Here is a 19709-nt window from a genome sequence, read left to right as displayed (position 1 = left end):
TTTCTTTTTCTTTTTTTTTTTTTTTTTTGGTGGATGGTTAAAGTGTTTGGTTTATTTAATTACTAATTAAGTCTAGTGATGCATAATTTTTTAGGTTGCATATTTGAGCCATCCTGATACTGGCCTGATTTATATACAACAGGTCACGTGATTTAGAAGCCCTGGTTTCGAAACTTTGATTCAGTTTGGGGCAATTGATTATTTTGCTCATACACAAACATCACTAAGTTAGCTACACCATCACTAAGTGTAGCTAACTTCAGCAAATATTGGCGTTAAATATTATCAGCATTAGCTAGGCTTAACTCTCTGTGCAGACTTTCGAACATTCTCCCCGTGGTCACTTGGGTTTACTTCAAAATCATGCCAGTAGCTGGACTGGTGACTCCAAATTGCTCCTAGGTGTGAATGTGTGTGTGCACAGTGCTCAGGATGTATTCCCACCTCATGCCCAGTGTTCCCAGGATAGGGTCTGGATTCACTCCGACTTAAGATTAAGCATCTTAAAATATGATTTTTAAAAGACATCAGCAGAAAATGCTGGATGGGATATCAGAGGAGAAAACAGAATATTTTTTTTATTTTAAGTAATCTCTTAATGACAAGCAAATATATGGAACCATTCTGTGTTTGATCTTACAGAATAATAAGGATCTTTCTGTTTTTGGTAAGTGTTCAAAATCTACGTTCTAATGGTCTCAATATTTTGATCATGTAACTTTGATATCTAGGCCTTGTTGAACAACAAATGTAGGCAGATTTAGAGGTTTGTGAATGGAATGTGAAAAGTTGATGTCCCATATCTCAAAACTTCACCTAGATAGACCCAGGAATACAAGGTCATGAATTGTGTTGGTTTTTAGATTATTTCTTTTTACAGAGCTTTTCATTTTCATGAATATCAGTGTTTGCTGTTTACTTGGAGTGACAGTATCCCACACTTGTAGGAGGTTTGTAAGCCTGCAGTGTCTCCGCTGTGCTGTTGGTAAGACAGCTGATAATGCGGTCTCTCTGGTGAGCTACAGCGTGTCCGTGTGTTACAATATGATACACCATCTTTTTGTAACTGTACATCATCTCTCCTCCCACGGCACCTTTACCACTTCATTGTATGCTGGTTCTCACTGTACCATGAATGCATATGAACACAAAAAGAGCGTGAAAGCCCTGGGAAATTTCACATTCACTGTCTGAACGTAGTTAGGCTACAAGTACTGGATCCTAGTTCATGTTTCTTCATGTAACATGCGTGTAATTTGAGCTGAACATGGAATTACAGGTTCTACTTACAGTCCTACATTTTAGGAGCCTGGAATATTGGGAAAGTAGGTCGCGTGCGTTTCTGAGAGAGGTAGGAGAGAGCTGGAATTAGTTTAACCGTAAATGTGAAACATCCTGAAGGCTCAAGTCAAAGAAATAATCCTGAATATTATGGGTTTAGCTTTCTGCCTACCATACTGGAAATCTTTGATACTGGAAGGAAGCAGAGGAAATCAAAGAGACAGAAAAGGCTGTAGTTAGTTTATGTGGGTGTGTTGCTGTGGCTGTCATTTCAAAGTGACGAAATGTCATCCGAGGCCCCAGTGGGAAACCTTTTTACATTTTCTTCTCACTTTCTCCAGCACGTTAACAAGCTACACTCCGCTCCAGTGTTCCATGTGAGCCTAATTAGGCATAATCTTTAAAGGATTATGGACAAGACTAATATTTTAGTAATGTTCTCTTCAGCAAGATGAATAAGGCAGTTGTCATTAGTGCTTCAGTTCTAAGGTTTTTATGTCAAGCTCTCTGTTTAGCGTATTGTGTTATTGCTCATTAATAATATTGTAGACAGGGCAGACACTTCAGCTCATCTCTTTTATTCAGATGTTCCTTTGACTTTGGGCTCTGATGTTTAACTTGTATATGATGAGTTTCTTCTGTACACCCAGGGAGTGATCAGACACAGAAATTATTCTTTTACTTCAATTTACTGAGACTCTCACTTGAGTTGTTGTTTTTTTTTTTTTTTTTTTTTTTTTTTTTTTTTTTTTTTTTTCTTTTCTTCATGCATACTGAAGTAGCAGCAGTCTCTCAGTCTCTGAATAATCTGTCATGGAAACTAGTCTCATGATTTGCTTAGCACTTAAGCGTTTCCTCACAGCACAGCCTGGAAATTTGCCAGAGCAAACTATTTAATTGACCCTTAATGACTTGAGAAGTGCGACAATTCCCTCACACCCTCACAGTGTGACTGGTTTTTTTTTCTGTGTGAATGCAAAGGCAACCTTTGTGCCTTCACGGTTCTACATGGTTATATTAATAATAAGAAGAATAGGATCCACTTGATGATGTTTTTATCCCAAATAATCAGATGTCATGCTTTTAAATTAAAATGTAATTCTTTCATAGCAGGTGCAGTAATATTTACAACTCTAAGTAGACCTGCCTGACTAGAAAATGGCTTCCTCATAATGTGCGTGTATGTATTTTAAGGACCTGCTGCCTCTCTTTCTTTAGCTGACAGAACTGATCTGTGGCTTCAGAGCTTTGAAATGGGAGATGTGTGTGGATATACTTGGTATCTTTGTAGCCCTTGATTGACCCTGAGCCATTTTTATAAGCTCACAGGCTTTTTATTCCCTCCTCTGCTTTAAATTCATGAATATTTCATTGCCTCATGCCACTATTGCACAAAATATACCCACATTCCTGTCATAAAAGATAGTTAATGTTTGGCAGGGAGGAGATGATTATTAACCATGATCACTGAGTGGATCAAGCTTCTTGTCAGTAATAAATGGTGTTTTATGATTAAGCGGATGTTGCTGTACAGTCTTGAGTACGGTACAGTACAGTTTTCAGTACGGGTGTACTCACTTTATCTCTTGAGGCAGACTGCAGCTCCAGTGGTTGGCTCAGACATGACTATGGCTCAGTGCATCCTTCTGTTTTTCTTCCTCTGGAAAGTTAGGGTACAGTGAGTAAGAATATGACAGGATATGATTTCCTCTTGTTCAGCTTCTTGTTAAATTCCAAGGCTTGTCTTGTCCAGGTCGGGCGAGAACAGCAGCCTTCACAGCATCAGACACAGAATCTTTTTGCTGCTCATTTAACTGGAAAATACCACAGCTGCTCTAGAATGAGCATACTAGCAGTTCAGGGGCTCTTCTACAGCATATATCGCGCAGGTTGGTTAGGGATGTGAGAAATGTGAGCTATTCTGTTGGGATTGAGGGGGATCTTTTTAATGCTTCTTTAATGCTCAGCATCGCCATCATTTAGGATTTTGCACATTTAGCACCAAGACGTTCTTCTTTCCAAACATTCTCAACTCACTTTAGCCTACTCTGTTTTCAGATAAGTTGTACAGTGGAAAGTCCATTACACTGCTATCAGGAAGGCGTGATTACATTTATAATCCCACGCCTTGCATGATGCAGTCTGTGATTCCCTTTTGTTCCCCATTTTCTCATTATAGTCAGTGTTTTAGATTTAACAAACGAGTATGACTGTATGTTGATTAATCCAGAGCTAATACTTGTACATACAGTATAACTCATTTAAAGGTGAGAAGTTTTATTTTGTTTATTTCTGATGCTGTGCACCACCATGTTGATTTGACGTCACTCCATAAACGGGGAAGGAGCTCGGATTTGAGAAGAATACCCCAAGCTGACTTCTCAGTTGCAGTGGCATTTCATGTCACGGAAGACATGGTCCCCATTTACTCTGTCGAGAAAGAAGAGTTCACTAAGTGTTCTATAGCAAATAGTGCAAATAATGTTTTTTTAAAAATATCTTTTATTTAAAAGAACCATTGTGTGCACTGTTTGCTATAGATGGTGCTGTTACTATTTTTCCAAAGTCCATTCTAATAAATAAAACATTTATAAATAAATTACATAATTTTTCAGTTGCATTATCTAAGAACAAAAAAAAAAATTTGATGTCCTAGTCGAGAATAGTTCATAAAGTTGAAAAAAAAAAAAAAAAAAGATTTTTTTTTTTTGTTTTTTTGGACAGTATTGCCCAGCCCTGCCACCCAGAGTGCATGGCCTGTTTTGCTCCCTAGATTCCCGGCCGTGGGTGGCTGTGGCATCATCAGGATTCAAAATCGCAGTCTCCCGACGATTAGGTGAACACTTTGTACTTCAGTAAGAGTCTTGGAGTGAACAGTTATGGGCTCCTGTGAATGTGTCGTTTGAATACTGACATCAAGAGCTGTAAAAGGTTGTCTGTGAGTGTGTGTGTGTGTGTGTGTGTGCATGTATGCTTGTGCAATTAAGACAAAATTGCTGACTCCAGCTTATGCCTGTCCTCATAACTCTGAGCCTTCAGAACACCATGCTGATAGCACTGACCTTTCAGCAGTTTGCGTTTTCAAAGTCAGACCTAGTGTGGTATCATTGTTGTCTTAACTGGAAAGAAAAAGTAAGCCTATTAATACCTCTCCACATTTAATAATAGGTTTTAATGAAATCAGGTTGGCATGGTGAACACATGATATAGGCTTTATCAAAGCATTATGGATGAGGAGAAAATAATTGCAACTTTATTACTATTCACATCAGAAATGGTGAAAAAAAAACCCGGAGTCACCATTGTCCAAGTTTTACATTCTTGTTTTTTATTCATACCAGAAAGATGAAACACTTCAAAATGTACGTGTCTGTTTGTTCACAGTTACTGATGTGGAGCTCAAGCGGCTGAAAGATGCCTTTAAGAGGACCAGCGGCCTGTCCGCCTACATGACCCAACAGTGCTTCTACAAAGAGGTGCTGGGAGATGGCGTTCCCCCAAAGGTTGCGGAGGTAACCCAAGCTCTGACACGCAATCATAGCTCTCTCTGTGCTTACCACATCTATCACCAAAAATGAACCTACTTTCCAGCCTACTTGTTCTTTTCAGTCCCAGAGCCAGCCTACCACTTTCTGGTTTGTCACTGCTGTAAATGTTTTTGTCAATAACAAACTTCCTGCCTGAGTCATCATGCCCTTTAGCAAAGTATTCTACCCATGATTCTGTCTAATGGTACTGTTCCTTTCCATGGTTTAGCCCTCATCAACAACAAAATACATCGTTCAGTTTTTTTAGTTCAGTTCAGTGATTAAGAAAGAATAGACCCCACATCTGCAGATCTGGAAAGATGGTATTCTAACGCTGTCTTCACTATGGCACTGAGTGGCACTCATTTTTGCTTATCCCATTCATTTATGTATCATATCTGACCGTGAAATGGGTCATGATGTTCGTGTTGCATTTGCCATGCAGACATGCCTCAGATAGAAAGTTGGAATCAAAATCATTCTGGTTTTTAAGATCCTGTATTTTCCCCCCAAAGTTGCTTTGAACAGCCATCTGCAAGTTAATGATGTTCCTCATTAGGACTACAGCGAGCACTCGGTTTTCCGTGACGAAAGGCTTTCATATCTCTAATGCTCAGCTTTCAAATTGCATCCCTTAATGCCCAGAAGCTGGTAATTAGATCTGAAACTGCTGCATGGTTGGTCATGTTGCTAGCCAGCTACAGGCACCCTGCATGATGCATTGATTTGCCATTGTTTTTAGTTCAACAGGGAAAAAAAATGCAGAGTGGGATTCACATCACTATTGTTTAGATGGACTTTTACTTCCTTTTTAGAATTTGCTGACCAAACATAAGGTGTATCCAAGCCTTGATGCCTAAACTGTCTCATAGCATAGAATAACCCTTGCATCTTAAATCAAAGAAATGACAAATTACAGTGTTATATGCACACTTGACAGGAACATGGCTAGAACATGATTTTGCCTCTAAAACTGCCTCTAAAAATGTTTGCACCATACTCGTAGCCTCGTTTTGCCATACCTCTGGGTCGAAGCGTGCATCACCAAAGTCCTGGGAGCATCATTACTCTCATTTTTACTCTTATGCAGGCAGGAGCTGCAGGCACATATGAAGCTTCCAGGACAAATAACGTCACGATAATTACGGTATTGACTTATCGTACAATATATGGACATGACCGTGATCATTTTTTACTGACCTCGATATTGCCCATTATCTTTACATGTGTGTTTGTTTACGTAAGAATGAATGTCACCAACATTTTAGCCATTTGCGCCACTTCTGTCCTCTCGTCTGCTCTAGGGCTGTCAAATTAAAATTCGAATTTCGATTATTTGGTCAATTTTAAGATAAAAATGCACATTCGAATGCAAAAACTGTGCATACAAATTTAAGATGTAGCATCTGTAGATGTAGCATTTAATTAAAATATACTGCTGAAAGAATGACACACAAGATATTAACAAGGCACTACCAATGTTTTTTGAAGAAGAAAAATCCAGAAAGAATAGTTCTAGTGTTACAAATAATCCAGTCATAGTCAATAATGTCAGGGATTGACCCGCTTAAGCTGTGTGAGCTGAAGCTGAACAGTGTATGAACACTGAGAAACTGAAGCCCTTTACTAGGGGGTTAATTAACTCACCCAAACCCCTCCTATACACACATGAGATTAATCAGACATGTACACAACATAAACTAAATATTACAACTTACTTCTGCACAAAATGACTCGAACACAAGTGAACTTGAACTTAAGTAACACGCTAGGTAGAATGGTAAGTCACGTTGTGAATACGCTCTTTCAGGAACAACACACTAAAACACGGACAATGAAGAACTAAAGCATAAAGAATTCACAGTATTGTATTACAATAGTGTACTCAGTGTAATATTATTTCAGGAGATCAGGTTTTCACAACAAGGACAGTTTTTACATGTTTTTGTGTATTTAAGGTAATATATAAAATGTGTGAATATTTGATTTAATTCTTGCATTTTTTCATCAACTGACGAAATATAGACTAAATTTAAAGGATATTTTCATCAGACTAGGACTAAATACAGTGTGAAAATTAACACTGGAACCTGCCTGAGAACCTAGGTTAAATCTTTTGATTTTATAATTTTATACACTATAGTTTAAAAATAAATGCACTTTGTTAACAGCCAGGTTTGTTCTTTACAAAAAACAATATAACACAGTGCTGTTTGGTTTGTATTTATTCGTGGTGCTCTCTTGTGGACTGTTGATTTAAAACGCTGGTCTTTTTTATTTATTTATTTATTATTTATTTATTTATTTTTTGACATTCCAATTTCAATGTCTGAATATTTTTAAGAATTAAAAGTACATTGCTCTTTAAAAGGGTGTACTTGCATTATTATTCTATTATATTATAATTATATCGGTGGCATAAAGTGGTCTTAAAATGACAATAATATTGTTTATCGCAATTTCTGGAACAATAAATAGGAACAATGATAGGCCTAGTTGAAGAACACTGAAGCGTATTGAATGCACCACGTTTAGTAACCATTTAAGTTCATTAGAAAATATGGCGGGCAGATACAGTCAAATAACTGCAGGAGTAGGCGGGATTGGTCAGAATTCCTTTGTACACACCTCTACCTCAAGGTCAGGACAATATGATGCAGTGATATTAGGCTCCTGAGTGGCAAAGCATAAAAGTATTATCGTTGGGAAATTACTAGTCTGAATCCTTTGAATGTGCACATAAGAGGGCAGGTAGTGGCTCTTCCAAGTGTTCAGCTGTCCTGTCAGGTAGCAAGAGCAGTAAATCAAAAGATGTGGTGGTTGACACGTCTCAGAGGAAGCATATGCTAGCCCTCACCCTGACTGTTTGGTAGCTGTCGTGTGTTAGAGGAGAGCTAGATAGTGAGTGGGAATGAAAATAAAATGGGAGGAAAATTAGGTAAAAACATTACCGTGATATTTGTGGCATCAGATTTAAATTATAGCTCTCAACATTAGGTGCAGGTTTTGCCTCAGCCTACTCATCTAAGTTCATCTACATTTTTTTTTTCACTCAGAATTTAGATCCAGCATTCAGAAACACGTCCCTCATTGATCCTTTCATTACAATGCGGAAGGCTTTTGTTCGTTCTAGTCCCTGGCAGGCTCCAGTTCCTGCTACAGTCAATTGTTGTCAGAGGATCCACTATCTAAAAGAGTCATTTATTTTTGTGTTTTTGAGCTCACATATGAAGAACAATGCTGCAGAAAACAGTTACTACTGAAATATGCATATCAACCTCACTTTTATTTCCTCAATGTTTTTTGCTTGTGATTTAAATTGTGAGGATGTTTCCTGTGGACTTTAAAAAAAACTTATTTCATTTTGGAATAACAGCAAAATTCTGTGCTGCAGAGACTAGATGTTGCTTATAAAAAAAGCTCTCTGCTACAAATAGAGTGCCATACTGTAGCAGCAGAGATATATTTAGAGCTGCTTCCAAAACCTTGTGATTTCATCTCAGCCTAGACAGCATGAAATGATTTTATCAAAAGAGTCTTCTGTTAACAAGTGCACTAACGCTGGGCTGTGATTCAAGCATGCTTCTGTACGTGCTTCAGATTTATCTATCCATTTACATTAATTTTTCTTATTTCTTAACTTCTTTGTCACTCTTTATTCAAACACCTGCGCATTTGTATTCAGACACATTCACTAAACCGCTCTCTATGAGAAGAGGATGCTTGTGTGTCAGGCTTTGGGACAGTTGATCTCCAGCCTCTAGACACAGGGTGACACTTCGCTCTGCGTCCATGAGTAGGCGGTGATGGGGAGAGGCTGCAGCTCATTCCATCACAGAGATAAATGAGCATGAGGGAGCCAAAGCAGTCTCATTTAGCTGCATTGACACCTAGGCAGCGAACCAACCGCACATACTGATTTTTAAAATCCCATGGTGATTAACGCCATCACGTCCTGTCACCTTCCTGCCTTCTGTTGTGTCAGACATATAAACTGCTCACATTCATCATTTCCTGCTTCAGTTTACCAAGCGGTTGTGCGATTAAAGGTCACTGGGTCATGTGGGTTTTTTTTTTTTTTTTTTTTTTTAAATGTTTCTCCAGCAGACCCAAGCAGTGTTCAGTTGTTTTTGTATATGTTGTGTACCTTTCTGATGTACTGTACCTATTAGTGTTGGATATATTAATAACACACGGCTAAATCTCCTTTCAAACAGGGATTTCAAAACAAGTTGTTCTTTCTTGGAATTGCCTTAGTTCCTGCTCAGAGCTCCAGTCAACTCTGTGGACATTCCCCTCCCAACACACACACACACACACACACACACACATATATACGTATACACCCATACCCACTCCCTCTTCTGTGTCCCAGAGCTAGACTCCTCAGAGTTGTAGGATGAAGGGAGAGAAGCTGGTTCATGCAGCAGTCTCACACCAATACAGCAGTTCAACTGTAACTGTCTTCTCAGACAGCCACGCCTGCTCTGGTGTTTATGGGCGGAGTTAACCCATAACAGTGCTCATACTGTGAGTAAGAGTCTTCAATGTAAATGCCAAAGATGGACCCATTAGAGACTTCAGAACTGTTATTAGGAAGGCACAATGGCAAAGCTGTAGCTTTGCCAACTCACAGATCCAGCTCTGATTACTCTCAGTATGTTCTGTCCGTGTCCACTTTCTTCCCAGTTCTCCTGATTCCTCCCACTTCCCAAAAACATGCTGGTATAGGGGTGGATGAATCACTAGCCCAGGCTCCTAGGACAAACAGATTTAGTGTCTTCAGCTACTAGTTGTTGGTTGTTTTGTTTTGTTTTTTGGTTTTGTTTTTAAATCCATAGTTGCCTGGCTGACTAGAACATTCAGTAGGCTGTTCATGTAGAGGGCACCAGACTTTTTTTTTTTTTTTTTCCCCCTTTTCTCTACTCCCTATTGACTATTGCAAAACAAATGTTCTCATTTGGTTTATGGTGGTTTATGGTGCTTCACGGTGGTGCAATGGGCCTAGATGCTGTAACTAGCGCGTGCTTCTCGTTCCAAATCCCACTGCCTGCTGCACTGCACATATCGGCCAAGTTGCGATCTGGTGGTCAGCACAGAGGATATTTACTAGGCCGATTAATTAGCATGCCAGGATGACATGGTAGATTTTCAGAATCAGAAAAATGCAGGTGTGTGAAAACACTGACCAAAATAGTGAGGTGCAAAGCCGTCATCTAACTCTCCTTCTTGCTACACGCAGTCACCTCATGGTTAAACATAGAAACCAGTAGAAAATCCTGATGCTAGCTAAACTTGAGTATTACATTTGAGGTAAGGACAAAACAGCAAAAACATACTATATTAGAAAATGTTTGATGTCTGTCTGATGACTGGCTACAAAGTCATCTGTTCCCCGGGAATTCATTTAGACCTTGGTATTAATGACTAGCTCGTTTTGTTACTACATTAAGTTAGCTACCACTTTTTCTGGGTAACCAAAGCATGACACTGGCCATTACTTTGGTGTTTTCACTTGCCCAATAAATTTATGTGAATAAATTTATGATTTGTCCACCTCTGCACTATGCTAAATTGCCCCTAGGTGTGAATGTGTGTGTGCATGGTGTATGGACTGGTGTTCCGTCCAAGTTGTATTCCTGCCTTGCGCCAGTGGTCCCAGGATAGACTCCGGATCCACCGTGACCAGGATAAAGCAGTTTCAGTGGATGAATGAAGTAGCACTATTTATTAGTCAAAATGAAATTGTGTCCTGCTTCCATCTTCTAACTCATGGGATGTTTCATTTGCTCTATATGATGTATACAGAATATTGTCAAATGAATATTTTCGAATTGCTGATTATTTTTTATATAGTCTCTATACTGTTGTAACTTTCTATTCCCTATAGGTGATCTACAACTCATTTGGAGGCACGCCAAAAGGGCTACACTTCAACAACCTCATTGTCGGTCTGGTGCTGTTGACGAGAGGACGTGATGAGGAAAAAGCCAAATGTAAATCTGCAGATTCTTCCTTAACAACTGTTTGGTTTATATTAACCATTTTTTTTATCCAACTAAGCCGGAAGCGTATGTGTGTTTAGCTGTTTTGCATAGAACTCTGTATTGCTTTGCACTCGGTTCCCAGTGGGTGTGCCACAATGCCTTTTAAAAATAGCAGGCTAGCAGCCTGCCTGAAGTCAGCATATTTACATATCTACTGTAAACTTCCCTTCTTATTAAAATAAGCCTGAGCAGGCTGTTCTGTGTCATAAAGAAACATAGATATCTGCAGCTTCTAACAGCATATGAAGTCAGGCATTTAAGTGTATTATGGCAGTTCTGGGATTTCTCTGCAAGTGTGCAGTCTAATGTTCCCTGCCAATGTTGTGTTCCTGCAGCACAACGTCACACCATGACAACTGTGATTGATGCGCCCACTGTCTGTGCAACTTTGATAAGAATTGTGGTGTGTGTGTGTGTGTGTGTGTGTGTGTGTGTGTGTGTGTGCGTGTGCGTGTGCGTGCGTGCGTGTGCGCACGCGCATGTGTCATGGTTTTTTTTTTTTTTTTTTTTTTTTTTTTTTTTTTTTTTTTTTTTGAGGGAGAGAGAGATTGACTGGTCACCTCTGGCTCTTCTGTCCTCAGATATCTTCAGCCTGTTCGCCAGTGACTCGGGCAGCTATGTGGTGCGAGAGGAAGTGGAGAGCAGGCTCCGTGCTGTGGATGGGGAAGTCCCACCCTCGCTGAGGAAGTGCTTCTTAGAGGTCAGAGCATTTCAGTCTGGAATACAGTCTCTCACAGATGCACTAGCCAACCTCTGAGATTGATTTCTCACAGGCAAGGTCTTAATTCTTCAGTGTATGTCAATATCACCTCATCAAATTGCCTGTCGGGCTCGGCAGCTGCAGCGACTCCTGCTCTCCCAGTCAGCACCTGCCAAGAAATCAGCCAGAGGTTGACAAGGAAAGCAGGAAGTGGAATGAGCACTCCAAGTGTTCCAAAACAAAAAGAAAATTGAGATGTGTTGAGAGACAACAAAACGCAAATTAAAGATTCTGTCCTCACTGTAATCCTCTTTTCTTTTTTCCTCTTTTCTCTAAGAGAACTTAGAGAAGTTGAGTAGCTTAGAGACTGTAGCAACTTAGATGGAGCTTTTTGAATATTTGATGTTTTGTTTTTTAATCCTGTTGGAACTAATATATATATATATATATATATATATATATATATATATATATATATATATATATATATATATATATATATATATATATATATTATGTAAGCTCTTTCTTCTGTCAAGAGCCTTTGAGGAGTAACGCCCAACTGAGAAAGTGCAACTGTTTACTCAGTTTATCATTTTATGCCAACAAGGTCACTTATTGCTACTCTGCCAAGCCCCCCCCTCCTTCCCTGAGATCTGTGTGTGTGTGTGTGTGTGTGTGTATCTAACAGTTCTGACTCTCAGTTTTGACTTTTTCCTTTTTTTTTTCTTTTTTTTTTTAACTTTTATTTTAAAAACTTAGTCAAGTGGTTTACTTTTAGCGTTAAGGTTACGGTTATTTTTAGGTGTTGACATAGCATTAATTAACTGCACTAATAATTATGTCACTGGAAAGTTCTCACAAGGATAGTAAGACATTATGTTTATTGATAGCTTTACATTATGTGGTCCCTGAGAATGAGCTTCTGCTATAGAAACAATACCGTGTTAGAACCAACACGTTAATATAAACCTGTCATTTGAATGACGCTCTGCACTGTTGTCAGAGCTGCTGTTATAGAAAATTAATTAAAACCATGTGGCCAATCAGATTCCAGAATTTAACATTGCTGTGGTCTAAGTATATAATATACAAACAGTAAAAATTCCAAGGAATAAAAAGTAGACATCTTGACGTCTCCACTCATACACAGTACTGTGCAAAAGTCTTTGGCACCCTATTTTTTTTTTTAGTTCAAACCTTGTTATAGATTTTTATTTTATGACTTCTACATTATTGATTTAGAATTTCAAACATTAGTTTTCCAGCACAATATTAAATGTTACAGAAAAATGTTGGTATGTCAGTAAAGAAAGCAGCATATTACATAAGAGACACTTTTCAGACAAAGAAAAAAAAACATAATGAAGGCTGCTGGGTTTTGCTGCAAAAATAAGAAGCAAGTGTGACAGTCAAAGTCTCCAGAGGAACTGTGGCTGCTTCTGCAAGATGCTCGGTAACACTTACAGCTCATTTCCTTATAAAACTGCACTAATTGTGCCTGAGACTACTATTTCTTTTTAAAAGCGAAAGATCGTCACATCAAATACTGACTTTGTTTCATTTATTACTGTTTACTGCTCTTTATAGTATTTTTTTTTTAATGTAGAAACATTTAATTTCATTATTTTTGAAGGCATCTTTGCTCTACAGCATTTCTTTGCATGTGCCTACGACTTTTGCACAGTACTGTATGTGAATATATTTATTTATTATAGTAAATATCAACCTCAGTAAGATGTATCCCTTATTACCTTCATTGGTGACTAACATCTAATATATGCTTTATTCGATATTTTTAATTACTTATTTACACCAGCAGAAGTGATTCTGCAGTTTTAACCTGTTTTAACCAGCGTGCTAAATTATGCTTGCACTGACTCACCGACTGTCTTCCTATGTTTCTCTGGCAGGGTGAGAAGGTGAATTATGAGAAGTTTAAGAACTGGCTTCTACAAAACAAAGAGGCGTTCACCTTCTCCCGCTGGCTGCTCTCTGGCGGAGTGTGTGTCACCCTGACTGACGACAGCGACACACCCACCTTCTACCAGACACTGGCTGGAGTCACACACTGTAAGTGGCACTGCCCAGTACTGGCAGGACAGAGATCAGGGTGCAGTACCTCTATATTAACCAACAGCTTAAAGCTTCTTTTGACATGAAGTACACAAGCATAAATGTCAGCATGAAGGATAAAAGGAGTGCAGTGTTTCTGCGTGTGTATGTGCGCTGGGCATATGCTTGCATCTTGACAAAGTAGCTTTGGTTGGACTGTGGGTTTAGTACGACTGTGTTTATCAATGAGGCTCTTTGTTTCTGAAGCTGATGATGTGTAAGCAATCCTGCCTCCTGTCAGTCATGTAAGGGCCTGAGATTTCTGTCTGCACTGCCAGTTTGGGCTTCGGTCTAAGCCTTCATCAGAAGCCACTTCAGGAAGATCAGAAAATCACTTCAGAGAGAAGAGAGTGAGTCAGAATAGACAAATCACTCTCTGAAACTAAAACATCGGAACGTTTTACTGTCCATATCTACAGCAATTGGACAGTTGACTCCATTGGTGCGCTAAGATGTACATGAATCGGTTCTGTTGTTCCTTTATAAATCAAACAAATCGTAATGAATTAAACCTTTTATGACCGAGTAGCTGTAGTTAATAGCAATACAATTCTCTTCAGTTACAAATATATTTTTAATGGCATGTATTTGTTGAGATTAGTGGAACTACTTTTCACCACCAAGTAAGTGCAGTGGTATTGTATTTTATGAATTTTTTTGTTAATAGTGTGCTAACTTAATAGACTTCTCTTGCCACATAGCTGAACCGACATTTTTTTAAACAACTTTTTAAAGCATCTTGCCCATCATTTTTTAAATGGTATTGCTCTATATCATCTTCCTTAGATGAGGTGATGGAGAAAACTGTATCCTCCTCGTTCAAGCATGACACCATTTTGTTTGAAAAGACCACAACAAATCGTATGCTTTCACCTGTTATTACTTTCTGTTTACTACCCTGCCCGCCTTGTTTGATAGACAGCCTGAGTGTTCCAGGCAGTTTCTCAGAAGCACCTCCGACAAAGCATAAACCAGGCTTTATTCCCCAACACACATCAAGCATCAGTGACTCTCTCTTCTGCTGGGGGGGAGGTGTCTGAGTGTGATAATAGCAAGTGACAGGCGCCACTTCCCACTTGCTGAACACATACCCAATCCTGTTGAGAGGAGGGGTCATTACTCCACAACGCTGCAGCTGTCACCACCACCCAGCTATTACCCACTGCCTGACACTCAGGGGAAAATGACTGCATTTGCTCTCCTCTCATCCTCCTTCAGACAGCCTCCCTCCCAACCAGCCCTCCAACCCAGACAGCACCAGGTTCTAACCCTAGGTTTTTATGACCCTGTTGGTCATATCTTTGGAGGGACATTTGCATGCTGCTCATGCTTTCACTCAGTGCTTTTTCTGCTTGGGAATAGTAATGTCAGTATGGTGTGCGATATGTCAATAATATCATATCACAATACTTGAAGACATTTCTACGACAACAAACTGCTAGCAAAACAGTAGTGATGCATAAAAAACATAATGTTAATCCAAAATCGAGTTCTTCCACTCCATCCTCGTCAAACCATGTCTTCATGGACCTTGCATTGTGTAAAGGCGCATTGTCATGCTGGAACGTGTTTGAGCTTGACCCCTAAGTTCCAATGACGAGAAATTGTAGTTCTGCAATATACAAAGACATCCTATACAGTTATGTGCCTCCAACTTTGTGGAATTTGAGGGAAGACTCACATATGGGTGTGATGGTCAGGTGTCCACAAACCTTTGGCCATATAGTGTAGCTACAGAATAATTTCATTATTTAACTCTGATTGGAAGCAGCTATATATGAATTTTATATATATATATTTAAAACATTTATCACAATATCAATATGTTTAAATTTTATGGCCTATAAGACATTTAGTGTAGATTATTTGAAGTATCCACTGACCTGTAATTTAGACTGTTGATGTAGGAAGCTCACTGCTGATCTGTTAACAAATGCAGAGAAAAAAACAATGTAAATCAGTTCATTGACCACCAACTTAAATTTCTAGTGTATTAATCAGGTGTGCATATTTAAAATAGTATAGATTGTTTGTGTAGAAAGAAAATCATTATGTAGTGATTGACTATTCCTCAGGCCAGTTCGATCTATAAACTGCACTTTAAGACATGATTGGATTCTCAGCTGTAGCAACGCCTGAATGTTGAATGCTAAAAGTCATCACATGAGATGAGGGAAAAATGCATAGCTGTCTTATCCTTGCAAAAAAGGGTTATATCCATATTCCCATGTGTTAGTACTTTTTTGGTTAATGTAAAATAAGAAGTGAAATACAAAAACAGCTGGCTTATGCAAATAGGTAGATATATTTAGAATGAGTTTGGTTTGTTAATCAGGGACAGAGCTGGAAAGATCCAAAACCAATCAGAGAGCAAACCTGAGAGACGCTGTAATCTTCTGCCTGCTCTTATCCTCTTAACAAAGCAAGGTGTGTGTGTTTAGCATGAAGCCACCATGATCTCGATGCGTGTATCTCCACACACCTTCTAGAGGGTGGAGTTTATTATGATCTATACCTGAGCCGTGACATGTGCGGTGGAACATGTTATGGTTCCTCTGTTGCCATTCTGACAGAGTTGCACCTCTAGGTGGGTACTGCCTCTGGCTTTCTGATGAGCATATGTCAGTGTTTCAGCACTATTTAAAAAAAAAAAGTTAGACCTGTAATTACAGGCTTTAGAATACTTTCTAGTGAGGCTGATAGAAGCTATGATAGCCATCGTTATGTTTAATTACTTGAGGAAGCCGTATATTGTGATCTCAGTTAACATTTGATTAATTTGTAGTTGCTTGTAGTTTCTGTTTGACTTATTCTCATACAGAGGGCAACTGCGCTGTTTTGCACTTCACTGTTGTTGTTGAAAGATAACTGTTCTGTTTCAAATGCTGAGATGTGCTGCTCGGCGCCAACCCTGTTATTTGTGCTCAGAGCTATAGAAAACAAATTGAGGTTTGGACATGTAGCAGAACTGATTGGCAAAAATGGGTATTAGCAGTATAAATGGATACGACCTGAAAGATGACATTATGTGTCTCTATTGTTCAATGGATGACACAGAAGGACAGTCTTGACGGCCATTACTAGCTGATATTACTGATATTGTGCATGAAATGAAACGCACTCTTTGCGAGCGGGTGCAGGCTGCTTGAGCGGCTCTGCGCTGATCCATACCGTGTGTAATGGGTTTTATAGATTAACAGTCACTCCACAGTGGAGCAGCCATGCATAATGCTCAACCAGGTGCTTATTTCCACTAGATCCAGCTTACTGCTGAACTAACCACAGTTTCTTCCAAGCACTCAGTAACTAGCACCATTTACTAATTCACTAAACGTTTGTGTTTAATCACAAACTCTGTGATTAAATGTGGGATTCTGGTAGCTGTGTTGCTTGTCATTAATGTTTACATTTCTTTATTAATTATTAAGGTACTTAATTCTCTACTGCATCTTTACACATGCCTGGAAATGTCCCGTAATAACGCTGTGAATCATTGATTGTATGTTGTCCTCTGGTTGGTCTGTGGCTCGCTGCATTTGCTGGCTGCTTTGGCCTGTGCTCTCTCTGTCTGTCCTGTGAGTTGTGTGTCTGTGTGTGTCTGTCTGAGTATGTGTGTCTGAGTGTCTGTCTGAGTATGTGTGTCTTTGTGTCTGTCTGAGTGTGTGTGTCTTTTTGTCTGTCTGAGTGTGTGTGTGTCTTTTTGTCTGTCTGAGTGTGTGTGTGTCTTTTTGTCTGTCTGAGTGTGTGTGTGTCTTTTTGTCTGTCTGAGTGTGTGTGTGTCTGTGTAGGTCTGAGTGTGTGTGTCTGTGTAGGTCTGAGTGTATGTGTCTGTGTGTCTGTCTGTGTAGGTCTGAGTGTATGTGTCTGTGTGTGTCTGTCTGAGTGTGTGTGTCTGTGTAGGTCTGAGTGTGTCTCTATCTATAAGGTGAGGAGGTTCAGTCTATCCCTACCACTGTTTACTTTCTGTTCTGGCTATAGAATTAATTAGAAGTGCGTTCTCCGGAAATTAAGAGTGGAGAGAGATTTGAATGAAGCATGGTATTGGCAGACAAATGTAATTCATATGGCAATGTTTTGAAAAATCTGCCTTATGTGTGGCTCTGCTTTAGAGGGGACCGATGGCATGGATCGAGCAATCCTATTAGCCTAAGCCTAAGATTATTTTGATGAAAGGCGAGTCATCCTAGGGCCTCTTATCCTGCCTCAGTGCTCTATATGGTCATTATTGGCCAGTCATATCACCTAGCAGTGAACTCATGGGTCTTACATAATGTTCCTTAAAGCCCCTGCCACCTTATTAATTATTATTTTTATTGTTTCTTATATTATTTTCATAATTAGCTTTTTAAACCAGCTGGGAGTTACGTCGCAGTAATCAAGCTTGCACTGACTGCATTCTTAGCTCTTTTTGCTTTTAATGAGTGCTATGACGCATTATTTTTTACACATGTATTTACTTGTGTAAAAACAAAAGCACTGTGGACACTGTAGAAGCTCTGCTTCTGTAGTTAAGCATATGTATTTCTTGAATCTAGTCTTGATGACTGCATATCAAATGGCAGATGATGAATTTAACATTTGAAACTGTGGGTTTTTTTAAGATCTGCATCAATATTATGTGCACGGGCATTATATACTGAAAATTGTATTGCATTGATCATCTTTTTGCAGTATATCCCTCTTACATGGTAATGCCTGTGCTGAAATGAAGTCTACAACAACACAAAGAAATCCTTACGCAATGTTTGTGGGTTTGTTCTTTTGCAGTAGAAGAATCAGACATTATTGATTTGGAAAAGCGCTACTGGCTTCTGAAAGCTCAATCAAGGACCGGACGCTTTGACTTAGAAACCTTTGTTCCTCTGGTGTCACCCCCTATTCATGCATCACTAAGTGAAGGTAATGTAATATTTATGAATGTTGGTTTTAAGAGGATTCTATTGGATTGTTATCCAGACGCTTTGGGCATCCAATATACACCCTGACATGCATCCACCTGCGACTCCTGTGCATTAAAACACTATCAATTTCGAGAAATTTCATACTTCGATAATGATGATGGCTTTAGAAGATGGGATTTATATTTGCATGTAGCTCAATCTGTTTTAAAAGTGAGACATCCTGAACAATCCAATTATTTTCTGAGTTAATCTGAGCCCTGACATTTTCTCCCATTTTGCAGGCTTGTTTGATGCCTTTGATGAGAATCGGGACAATCACATTGACTTTAAGGAAATATCATGTGGGCTCTCTGCATGCTGTCGAGGACCTGTGGCTGAGAGGCAGAAATGTAAGCTGCGCCATTTAATAATTATATTGATAAAAAAAAAATCTGCAGCCCTTTTCACCAAAAGTCATTTATTTAATGTGTCTTGTTTTGGTTGGAGGATCTTTTTCATTAAGTAACCATCCCACAGTCCATGCACTGCAATTAGTTAATTAGTGAAAACATGATTTTATTTTTTTTCCATTGTTGTTTTCACTGGGAGTTGCAGATAATAATTAAGATGGTAATAAGATATTTTTTTATTACTAAAGCACTCCTTCTTGTCCAGTTTGTTTCAAAGTGTTTGATGTCGATCGGGATGGAGTTCTGTCTCGAGATGAGATGCACAAGATGGTGGTGGCCTTACTGGAAGTGTGGAAGGACAACCGCACTGATACTCTCCCAGTAAGCTATAAAATTTAGCTTTCTTTTTGTTGCCTAAACCAATCTGGTTTTGAAATATGTGTTGGCAGTGGTTATAGTGGCATTGTACTTAATATTGTACTTAATAAATATATATATATATATATATATATATATATATATATATATATATATATATATATATATATATATATATATATATACATATATATATATACATTTGTGACAGTAGCATTTTAATTTGGCCTACAAATAATATCTTCTTGATCTACTCCCCCTGTTTAAAAAGTATTCTTGATTTTGCTTCAAATGCCTTTGTAGAGTGTAATACAGAACTGCTAGTTCTCAGTGCTTTGCCTTATCTATCATCTGGACTTAATTTGTTTGTC

General features: G+C 38.8%; 1 protein-coding gene across 2 annotated transcripts in view; it reads left to right on the top strand.

The window, feature by feature from the left end:
- Positions 1-19709, top strand: part of usp32 (ubiquitin specific peptidase 32) — a 42489-nt gene that overhangs the window by 5229 nt on the left and 17551 nt on the right. For both annotated transcript variants that reach the window (XM_034310715.2, XM_053239645.1), the window contains exons 2-8: positions 4666-4793; positions 10699-10804; positions 11437-11555; positions 13469-13628; positions 18438-18569; positions 18853-18960; positions 19226-19341. In XM_034310715.2, coding sequence (XP_034166606.1) covers positions 4666-4793; positions 10699-10804; positions 11437-11555; positions 13469-13628; positions 18438-18569; positions 18853-18960; positions 19226-19341 — 869 coding nt within the window. The remainder of the gene's footprint in view (positions 1-4665; positions 4794-10698; positions 10805-11436; positions 11556-13468; positions 13629-18437; positions 18570-18852; positions 18961-19225; positions 19342-19709) is intronic.

The sequence above is a fragment of the Pangasianodon hypophthalmus genome, chromosome 14, assembly GCF_027358585.1.
Source record: "Pangasianodon hypophthalmus isolate fPanHyp1 chromosome 14, fPanHyp1.pri, whole genome shotgun sequence".
In the NCBI taxonomy this organism is placed as follows: Eukaryota; Metazoa; Chordata; class Actinopteri; order Siluriformes; family Pangasiidae; genus Pangasianodon; species Pangasianodon hypophthalmus.
This window is presented reverse-complemented; position numbering and strand designations above follow the sequence as displayed.